Source organism: Mytilus trossulus, chromosome 5, assembly GCF_036588685.1.
Source record: "Mytilus trossulus isolate FHL-02 chromosome 5, PNRI_Mtr1.1.1.hap1, whole genome shotgun sequence".
NCBI classification, from domain to species: Eukaryota; Metazoa; Mollusca; class Bivalvia; order Mytilida; family Mytilidae; genus Mytilus; species Mytilus trossulus.
Genome location: NC_086377.1, coordinates 1950796 through 1963024, shown reverse-complemented (window position 1 = coordinate 1963024; position 12229 = coordinate 1950796). Strand labels below are relative to the sequence as shown.

Here is a 12229-nt window from a genome sequence, read left to right as displayed (position 1 = left end):
TAGTTTAACACTTCTCTTTAAAAGAAAATATTTCAAATAAAATCTAATGCAAGTTCTCACAGTTCGCAACATGAGTCTGAATCATTTAATACGTGTTGTGTTTTGTTTTCTATCTTTCTTATAGATATGCGTCTGATTAAAATTGTTTATTACACGTCGATGAGATCAGGTTGTGTTTATATTCCAAGTTATATACTATTTATTAAACAGATCTAATATATACACCACATCTTCCTATATCTACTAACTAATATATAACAACAATTTCTGACAACACATTTTTTGATCATGTGTATCTAATACTGTAGTATGTAATTTCACAAAATATAAAAAAAACAAAAAAAAAACATTTTTTTAATATTGTATTTATGTTTGAGTCTGTCTCAGTTGAAAAAATATAGTATATACATTAGTTTATTTTTTTTTTTATTTTGACCGTGAAATATAAACACAATACATACTACAGGGTGATTGAAGTTCTGACAACTTACATTAGAACAGCATGTGTATGTGTTGTTAAAGTATAATATAAATACAAGTGTGACTCGGATTTGTATAAATATTTGATAATTGATTTGTATGATATATAATATGCTGATATTCATTACTCTGTCTGATCATACTCGGTTCATACAGTATCACCATTATTGATTTGTATGATATATAATATGCTGATATCCATTACTCTGTCTGATCATACTCGGTTCATCTTTGTCTGATCATACTCGGTTCATCTCTGTCTGATCATACTTGGTTCATCTCAGTCTGATCGTACTTGGTTCATCTCTGTCTGATCATAGTCGGTTTGTGCATTTTCACCATTGTTGATTTGTATGACATATAATATGCTGATATTCATTACTCTGTCTGATCATACTCGGTTTATCTCTGTCTGATCGTACTTGGTTCATCTCAGTCTGATCGTAATTGGTTCATCTCTGTTTGATCATACTCGGTTCATCTCTGTCTGATCATACTCGGTTCATCGTTGTCTAATTATCCTCGGTTCATCTCTGTTTGATCATACTCGGTTCATCTCTGTTTGAGCATACTCGGTTCATCTCTGTCTGATCATACTCGGTTCATCTCTGTCTGATCATACTCGGTTCATATCTGTCTGATCATACTTGGTTCATCTCTGTCTGATCATACTTGGTTCATCTCAGTCTGATCATACTTGGTTAATCTCAGTCTGATCGTACTTGGTTCATCTCTGTCTCATCATAGTCGGTTTATACATTATCACCATTGTTGATTTGTATAATATATAATATGCTGATATTCATTACTCTGTCTGATCATACTCGGTTCATCTCTGTATGATCATACTTGGTTCATCTCAGTCTGATCGTACTTGGTTCATCTCTGTCTGATCATAGTCGGTTTATACATTATCACCATTGTTGATTTGTATAATATATAATATGCTGATATTCATTACTCTGTCTGATCATACTCGGTTTATCTCTGTCTGATCGTACTTGGTTCATCTCAGTCTGATCATACTCGGTTCATCTCTGTCTGATCATACTCGGTTCATCTCTGTCTGATCATACTCGGTTCATCTCTGTCTGATCATACTCGGTTCATCTCTGTCTGATCATACTCGGTTCATCTCTGTCTGATCATACTCGGTTCATCTCTGTCTAATTATCCTCGGTTCATCTCTGTTTGATCATACTCGGTTTATCTCTGTTTGATCATACTCGGTTCATCTCTGTCTGATCATACTCGGTTTATACATTATCACCATTGTTGATTTGTATAATATATAATATGCTGATATTGATTACTCTGTCTGATCATACTCGGTTTATCTCTGTCTGATCGTACTTGGTTCATCTCAGTCTGATCATACTCGGTTCATCTCTGTCTGATCATACTCGGTTCATCTCTGTCTGATCATACTCGGTTCATCTCTGTCTAATTATCCTCGGTTCATCTCTGTTTGATCATACTCGGTTTATCTCTGTTTGATCATACTCGGTTCATCTCTGTCTGATCATACTCGGTTTATACATTATCACCATTGTTGATTTGTATAATATATAATATGCTGATATTGATTACTCTGTCTGATCGTACTTGGTTCATCTCAGTCTGATCATACTCGGTTCATATCTGTCTTATCATACTTGGTTCATCTCTGTTTGATCATACTCGGTTCATATCTGTCTGATCATACTCTGTTCATCTCTGTCTGATCATACTCGGTTCATATCTGTCTTATCATACTCGGTTCATCTCTGTTTGATCATACTCGGTTCATCTCTGTCTGATCATACTCGGTTCATATATGTCTGATCATACTCTGTTATCTCTGTCTGATCATACTCGGTTCATCTCTGTCTGATCATACTCGGTTCATATCTGTCTTATCATACTCGGTTCATCTCTGTTTGATCATACTCGGTTCATCTCTGTCTGATCATACTCGGTTCATCTCTGTCTGATCATACTCGGTTCATATCTGTCTTATCATATTCGGTTCATCTCTGTCTAATTATCCTCGGTTCATCTCTGTTTGATCATACTCGGTTCATCTCTGTTTGATCATACTTGGTTCATCTCTGTTTGATCATACTCGGTTCATATCTGTTTGATCATACTCGGTTCATCTCTGTCTGATCATTCTCGGTTCATATCTGTCTTATCATACTCGGTTCATCTCTGTTTGATCATACTCGGTTCATCTCTGTTTGAGCATACTCGGTTCATCTCTGTCTGATCATACTCGGTTCATCTCTGTTTGATCATACTCGGTTCATCTCTGTCTGATCATACTCGGTTCATATCTATCTGATATACTCGGTTCGTCTCTGTCTGATCATACTCGGTTCATCTCTGTCTGATCATACTCGGTTCATCTCTGTCTGATCATACTCGGTTCATCTCTGTCTAATTATCCTCGGTTCATCTCTGTTTGATCATACTCGGTTTATCTCTGTTTGATCATACTCGGTTCATCTCTGTCTGATCATACTCGGTTTATACATTATCACCATTGTTGATTTGTATAATATATAATATGCTGATATTCATTATTCTATCTGATCGTACTTGGTTCATCTCAGTCTGATCATACTCGGTTCATCTCTGTCTGATCATACTCGGTTCATCTCTGTCTGATCATACTCGGTTCATCTCTGTCTGATCATACTCGGTTCATCTCTGTCTAATTATCCTCGGTTCATCTCTGTTTGATCATACTCGGTTTATCTCTGTTTGATCATACTCGGTTCATCTCTGTCTGATCATACTCGGTTTATACATTATCACCATTGTTGATTTGTATAATATATAATATGCTGATATTCATTACTCTGTCTGATCATACTCGGTTTATCTCTGTCTGATCGTACTTGGTTCATCTCAGTCTGATCATACTCGGTTCATCTCTGTCTAATCATACTCGGTTCATCTCTGTCTGATCATACTCGGTTCATCTCTGTCTAATTATCCTCGGTTCATCTCTGTTTGATCATACTCGGTTTATCTCTGTTTGATCATACTCGGTTCATCTCTGTCTGATCATACTCGGTTTATACATTATCACCATTGTTGATTTGTATAATATATAATATGCTGATATTCATTACTCTGTCTGATCATACTCGGTTTATCTCTGTCTGATCGTCCTTGGTTCATCTCAGTCTGATCATACTCGGTTCATATCTGTCTTATCATACTTGGTTCATCTCTGTTTGATCATACTCGGTTCATATCTGTCTGATCATACTCTGTTCATCTCTGTCTGATCATACTCGGTTCATATCTGTCTTATCATACTCGGTTCATCTCTGTTTGATCATACTCGGTTCATCTCTGTCTGATCATACTCGGTTCATATATGTCTGATCATACTCGGTTCATCTCTGTCTGATCATACTCGGTTCATCTCTGTCTGATCATACTCGGTTCATATCTGTCTTATCATACTCGGTTCATCTCTGTTTGATCATACTCGGTTCATCTCTGTCTGATCATACTCGGTTCATCTCTGTCTGATCATACTCGGTTCATATCTGTCTTATCATACTCGGTTCATCTCTGTCTAATTATCCTCGGTTCATCTCTGTTTGATCATACTCGGTTCATCTCTGTTTGATCATACTCGGTTCATCTCTGTCTGATCATTCTCGGTTCATATCTGTCTTATCATACTCGGTTCATCTCTGTTTGATCATACTCGGTTCATCTCTGTTTGAGCATACTCGGTTCATCTCTGTCTGATCATACTCGGTTCATCTCTGTTTGATCATACTCGGTTCATCTCTGTCTGATCATACTCGGTTCATATCTATCTGATATACTCGGTTCGTCTCTGTCTGATCATACTCGGTTCGTACAGTTTCACCATTATTATTATTATTCATCAGACAGGTACAATGGCCAAAACATATTTATTAGAAAATGTATAGTGTTAATTTACTTACCTTAACGACTGTAGGTTGCAAATCTGTAAATATAGATAGTACAATGCCCCATAGGAACTCCCTTTTATGCTTAATCTGTGACACATTTTTATTATGAAGTTTCGTGAATAATATCCTAGAACGAAAAGTTATGAGCTGATATACAAAACAATGTCAGCAAATCAGTAGACGCGTTACATCAACAATTAAAGTATTGGTAATTTTTCTAACGAATGATATTTGTATCTAAACATTTATTACAAAAATGTTTCAACTGACATTTTTGTGGGAAGTTCTGAAAGTTAACAACATCTGTCTAAATAAAAGGATACATGTAATAAAATTAATTTTACTTAATTAAATGGATCATCATTTGACTAGTCTGTTCAAAATGCATCAGATAGTAAACATGATAAAGCGCCAAATTTGTGTTCTGTCAGATTTTCTGATTTTTTTTATTAAGATCTCAACTAAGGCCGTGTTCACACTGACCTAAATTCGGTGTTGTGTTAGTGTAACTCACACGTAAACTAAACACAATTACGTTCCCATTGATAAAACTCAAGGTTTACATGTAGTTTAAAACATGTTTTATCTACACACAGTCAATAGTCAATGTAGGCCTTGTGTAGGTTAGTGTACACAAAACTTTGCATTTAGGACATAAGTTTTACCGTGTATATTTTTAAGGAGAAACTATTTTTGAGTACAATTGATATTTTTGATAAGTATAACTATAGTTCTTTACAGAAATTGTTGTCTAAATTTTACAGGTTTTTTTTTGTTAAAAAAAATTAACGAACTTTGTTAACCCCTGATCAAGACTCACAAAGCAGCATCATTGTAGAACCCATAAGGCAGCAACCAATTGATTTTTTTTTTTGGGGGGGGGTCTATTATAGTTTAATATGAAACATAAAGGCAGGGGGTTGGGGTGGTGGGATATGGATTTTGTTTTGGAAAACAAATGGTTCCCGTTTTTGGCCCTGAAAACAAATTTGTTTGTTTCACCCTAAGCTGCCACTATATATAATGCTAAAATTGATTTATTCTTGTCACTAAAATTTGTCCTGAAAAACTATATAGCCCATGCCTCGTCCCCCCCTTCCTCCCCAAAAAAACGAAATAAATAGTTGCTACCTAATTCATTTGAAAAGGTCTTCCCGAATCGACTTGACGTACACAGAAATATTCGCCACTGGTCTTTACTCAAACAACGATTCACGCATAAATTCATGACTAAAAAAAGTGTGAGGTAAATGATATGTTTGTCTAGTATCTCAGATCCGTTTAATAACACTTAAAATAAAATAAGAAATACCCCATTCCTTTACCAAATATTCCTTGGAGAAAAAATACCATTTGAAATAAACAGAAAAGATGAAAATGTAGTGATCCCTAATATCTCAAAATGGCTTTCATAAAGGAGCAATGTCCTGACTTACAAATGGGGGTTGAGTCAGATGTTGTTTTCGCGCAAACGTTTTTATTCAGTTTTTTTCGATGCTAGCTATCAAATTTTATTTATTTTACAATATTTAGCACTATAATGTATGGGTGAAGCTCTCGATTCCGATTTGTTTTAATCATCTGTATGACCGGAATATTTCTTGTTATTCAAATTGGGGATCAAAATATATTTAGCAAGGAACCCCCCTCTCAAACGGTTGTTCCCAAACTGCAAAAAAAAACTGTGCGAAAAATGTGCATCCGGTTCTACGAAAAGGATATTTAAATGACACATAGTTTACAAGTGTGAACAAATCTTATGTACAGGTAGCTTAACAAGGTGTATGGATGTGAACAAATGTAATGTGCAACCAGTGTGCTTTACGGTAAACTAAATGTAAACATGTTTACTGTACATGGCTTTTGGTATGAACACGGCCTAACTTGCTAATAATAACATTTTGTTTTAACTCCTGCATGTCCTGGGTCATATAATATTCAAATTCTACAGTCAGATCTAGTGAAATTTATATTTTAATAATAGTAAATACTTGTGAGAATACCATGAAGGTGTAACACAACCAAATAATGGAACGGCACATCCGGTTAAAGGTCGAAAAAATATTTCCTTGAATTTAACAGTTGTAGGTAAAATGTAGTTAATCCTAAAACTAAGGTAGCAGTTAACCCTACATTTCATTGCAGTACAACATTTATTTTTCATCAACATATGTCTAAGGTATTTCAAAGCACCATTACTTTTTCGTTTGGGCTTTCTATAGAATATGTTGTAAACTAGAGGTTGCATGGTTACTAAAGCTTGTACACAGGTAAAGTAAGGGGAGAAATTTGATTGGTTAGCTTCCAATGATGGTTATTTTCTTATATAAAATGAAATGTTATGTGACTTGTTTTACTGTAGTATTAGACAGGATAAAACTGTACTCATGCCAAGTATTTCTTTATTTGAAACGAAGATAAATTCTGCACATTTTTTTTAAAAGTACAAATTTACCAAAGACTAATAGGGGAAATCAATGGTGGTATACACTTAAAACGATTCTACTCGTTGTATTGAAATGACTCCATCGGTGTAAACGTTTACAAATTACTTACAAACAAAAGGTTTTTAAATGCAATCGCAATATTGATCTAAATCATGTGACACATGTTGTATTTTTATTACAGATCGATGAGATGAAGTTGTAATTTCTACGTTTGATAATATCATGATCATTATTTAAATATATCTGATGACTGACAAATTTTACCATCAACAAACACTTTGTATTTGTTTTGGATGTTTCTTATTTGTAAGAATCAATTAATACATAAACTTTATACTTTATTTGAAAAATATTGCAAATATTCAGTGTTAATATTTCACCATCAAAGCAGGTTGCTGTTTTGGTGCTAATTTGCGATTTTTCGTTACCTGATCAAAGGCGGCTGTGAAAGAGAATCAATGTTTTAATCATATACTACATGTTTTATTTTGTTTTTGTAAACAACTGATCCTATCTGAAAGTAAGAATAATATAACATGGGATCTTATTTAATTGTTTGTTCAATAGGATTCCATTGGTACTGATATTTTATACATTTCTTAAAAAAACGTTTTCAAAAAACAGTGCTTGCGTTAGTTCTGTTCTCTCAAATTGAAAATGATACATCTTGTATTTTGATTTCATATATTTTGTTTTTTGGTAAACCTCTGATGTTAATTGGCCGTTCAAAAGTAACAAGACCAAATGTAATGATCCATAATTTTTCTGAATGATGATCCTCTTCAAACTAAATATTTACACATCACCTTGCTACATTCACACATAAAACTATCCTGAATCTTATAATACAGTTATAATTGTGTTTTTGTTCAAACAAATGATTAAAAAAATAAAGACTTTAAAATATCTGTTAAGAACTACAATTCTTAATGTATTGCATCTGTGTTTCGATATTTTGCATCAAAACGGATCAAATAACATGATATACAATTTGTTTTAAATTCTTTTGAAACAAACGTTTTTTATGCCCACACAACTGAAGGTTGTACGAATATTGTTTTACCCCTGTCTGTCCGTCCTTCCGTCCGTCCAATTATGTGTACATAGATATTTCACATAACTCCTCCTACAGTTTGAATGCAAGGAATCTTTCACTTTGCTGTCTGTTTGTAAATATATTGACTATGTGCATGTGGTAAGAGTCCTGTTTTTTTATCAATATTTTCTATTTTGGGATATAGTTGAATTTTGTCATTTTGTTGTAGTTTTCCTAAGCGTCTCCAGATAAATAACTCCTCCCACAGTTTGATTGCTAGAAAGTTTTCCTTTGCTGGCTGTTTGTAGATATATTGAAGATGGTGTGAATGTGGTCAGGGTTTTGATTTGTATTTATTTAATGTTTTGTCTTTTGGTAGAAAGTTGAAATTTTTCATTCTTGGGATGTAAGTGCTAAAACGTTTTAGTTTATTTTAAAACAACACGTTGCATCTCTAGGTGCATCAATTGTGTCTCCAAGACACAATTATATCTAGATAAAAGTCCTATATTGACTTTCTAATAATACAATTACTTCAGAGTGGAGTGCGGAGGTATCCCTTCGTCTAGTTTGAAGATAACTATTGTACAAGAAAACACGTTGTTTATTAGTTTTGAATGTAAAAAATGAGTAAAATAGTTATTAGTTGTTTTGTCATTGAACACTGATTATTGTGGTATATATTTTTTGCACTTTCTGCAGGGTTGATATCTGTTGTATGTTGTAATTACAGATGGGATTAACACCATTATTGGTTGCTACTGCCAAAGGACACCTGTCAATTGTACTATACCTGATCACTGTTGGCTGTATTAGAGAAACAAAATCCAAAGTAATGATTAATCATCATACGTCTTGTTGTCATTAACTCAAGTTTAACAGACATGGCATTTTCTAAAATATATTTCTAATCCTCTTTAGATTCAGATTATACAGAGAAATTTTAAGTCATATTTCAAAAACAACAAATTACGGTTAAATACAGGGGGTCTCACATTGATAGTGTCATCGTACTGAATCCAGTAATATACTTATATATTTCTTTAACAACTGTGATTCAACATGAAAGTGTTGATAGAAGTGTTGACATCTAACTTCAAAAAGACGTGTTTATTTTATTTGTATAAGGAATATAAATACTTTTGCGACTCGATAGAGTATTTAGTTACGATCACTGGCACTGGTTTCCAATGACATTGGTACAATGTATCACCATTATATTGTATTTGTTTGGTACTAATTACACAGCATTGCCTTGATTGTCACATGGTTTGGTATGTTTATAGGATGGAAGAACTGCATTACATTTCTCTGCTAAGTATGGACATTTTCAAGTCACAAAAGTGCTGATAGAAGAAGTTGGAATCAGTCCCTTTGAGAAGACTTATCAGGTATTATTTCATTGTATAGTATCTAGTGGACAAAAGTATAAGCCTTTGTGAGGTATTCTAGCATTTGGTTATATTTTATTTGTATCAAAATGTCAATAAAACACATAAAATGTACATATCCTTTTAACTATTAATCTAAACATCTATAATAAGATAACAAGAAGTCTGTCTACTCTTACAGCGTCATCTTACACAAACATTTCTTACTGAATTTCAATGTGTATTTCATTTGATCCTCTTTATACACTTTATACACCTTTTCTATGGACTAACATTGTATGTCAACGCCAGAGAAAAGACAGGAAATTGATGTCTAAAACAAACTATTAAACTAACAACGTGTTCATCTCTGTTTGCTGTTAATGTTGATCTCCTTGATAGAACCAATTAACAACGTTTGATGGCAATTCAATTATTAAACGACATCGTAAAAGGGTTTCGATTGGGGTTTTATACATTTGTATCGTTTAACGTTTTTTTTTCCACATATGAATCAGACCGTTGGTTTTCCTGTTTGAATTGTTTTACACTTGTCATTTGAGTCATTTATAGCTTGATTGTCGGTATTAACCAGGCTCTTCGTTGGAGGTCTTACTTTGACCTATTACTGTTTAGATTTAAAAAATAATTTAAAAAAAATACCTTTAAAATCAGTAATAGTTAACAAACATTGAGAAATGCGGAGATTTTTATTAGATTTACGTTGTTCCGTGTCAACTTTCAATTATTCCTTAAACAAACAAATAACAGGACGTATACGGTGCAGGAAATGCTTACCCTTCTGGACCACCTGGTTCACTCCCGGGTTTAAGTGTTGTTTCTTATTGATTATCTATAACTGTCGATGTAAATGTCCTTTGGTTTTGTGAGTCTTTGTTTACTCTTTGGTTTTTATTTTTATTTTCTATAAACAAAGGTGTTGATTATTTTCCTTGTAGTTTTCAATCGTTTCCGTGATATATTAATAAAGTCATATAATTCCACTTAAAGGGGGACCGGGACTATCCTACTGCGTCTAATTTTACGCATGAATTACCATGCACACGAAAAAAAAAGTTTGTGGCGTAAATTCACTATCCTTTTTTTTTTCTTTTTTTTTTTTTAGATATTTTGATGATTAAAAAAGTAAAACTTTTGTCACTAAGAAATTATTGTTTATTTTTAATTGCTGTTGAAGATGCTCAAAATGACAATTCACCAAATTTCACAATTTCCCAGGCAAACTATAGGTTTTAAGGCTAAATATTTTTGTTTTCCTTATCGTTGACCTATATTTTTTATTTGCTTAATCTTTGAAGCTATATTCATGATATTACAGCTTTAGTACTACAGTTTTGAACCAAGTGTCACAGACAGTGTTTTTATATTCCAATAAGAATTTATGTCAACACTTTTTACATACCTGATCACAAGTAAAATTTTGATCTTAAATGGTCCAATACCCCCTATTATCTCCGACCAATTTGATTCACTCTCTGTAAAGATTAAAATAACCAACGATACGGCCTTTCTGACGGAAACTTTGAATAGGCCAGAGCCAACTTAAAAAGAAACTTGTAATGACATGCGCAACACGACGGGTGCCACATGTGGAGCAGGATATGCTTACCCTTCCAGAGCACATGAGATTACCCCCAGTTTATGGTGGGGTTCGTATTGCTTATTCTTTAGTTTTCTATGTTATGTCATGTGTACTATTGTTTGTCTGGTTGTCTCTTTCATGTTTAGCTATGGCGTTGTCAGTTTAGTTTCAATCTATGAGTTTGACTGTCCCTCTGGTATCTTTCTCCCCCTTTTTTAACACAATAAATGAATACATTGCTATAATTGATAGACATCATGTTAGTTTTTGGCTATGCTAGAAATCATTACAAAACTTCAGAAAAATCGCTACTCAGTTTCAAAATAACAAGCCATTAATAACACTAGTATATATTGATAGGGGATTAATAAAGGAACAAATAGAGCACAAATAAAATATAGGTCAATGTGCTTGTTTTCGAGATATTAGCCATTGAAATTATGTCGGTTAAATGTTCTCTATTGATTTTTCATAGCTTTATCATGGACAAGTTAAAGTTTTCAAAAATAATTAAAAAAAAACATTTTTGAAATTAAAACTTTTACAGAATGCTTATGAAATGTATAATTACACATGTAAACGATTTATAAAAAGAAAATTGGGTGTCAATGGGCAAAATATCCAACGTTAAGTTACATGTGTCATTATTTAGTTTCAAACAGAAGATATATACATATTCGAGCAGCGACCAAAACAACAACTTCTCTGCGATATGGCAAAGCAACTAATGAGATTCTATACTTTAAATAAAATAGTTTAAACTTGTTGTTGAGATCCCACTTCTTCATTTTGTCTCGTTCATTCGTTGACGAAAAGACAAAATACTTCCAGCAACAAACAACAGCATTTAAAGTCAAAATAAAACAGTCAATAAACAAATAACGAATGCAACCAACAGAAACTTCAGACACAATGTCAAAAATCAAAGACATGCTAAATATCAGGTACTAACAGCAACTGACAAAAATAAAAAAGCAATCAATGTTGTATTTGTACTTGACATGTGGTAAAACAAACAAAAGAAACATATGTATACTATTATATTGTGTTTTAGGGTAAAACTCCTTACCAGCTTGCTGCAAAGAAAAACCGAAAAGATTCTACAGAAAAAAGGCAAGAAAAGAAAGAAATAATGGACTATCTCAAGGTACATATTCTGTCTTACTAAATGGTAGATAACAATCACAAAAGTATACAGAACATATTAATGATGAAACCAAACCAACATGTAACAGAGAGGAGTGATATTTTCGTAATGTGATTTTGTAGTATTGTCTTATTAAACGGCAGATAACGACCACCAACGTGTCGAAAAATATATATATAGAATATGTTAGTATACATGTCAT

General features: G+C 33.2%; 1 protein-coding gene across 1 annotated transcript in view; it reads left to right on the top strand.

Moving 5' to 3' along the window:
* Positions 1 to 12229, top strand: part of LOC134719283 (uncharacterized) — an 85372-nt gene that overhangs the window by 54201 nt on the left and 18942 nt on the right. Inside the window, exons 10-12 of the mRNA XM_063582288.1 lie at positions 8641 to 8739; positions 9194 to 9298; positions 11935 to 12027. Coding sequence (XP_063438358.1) covers positions 8641 to 8739; positions 9194 to 9298; positions 11935 to 12027 — 297 coding nt within the window. The remainder of the gene's footprint in view (positions 1 to 8640; positions 8740 to 9193; positions 9299 to 11934; positions 12028 to 12229) is intronic.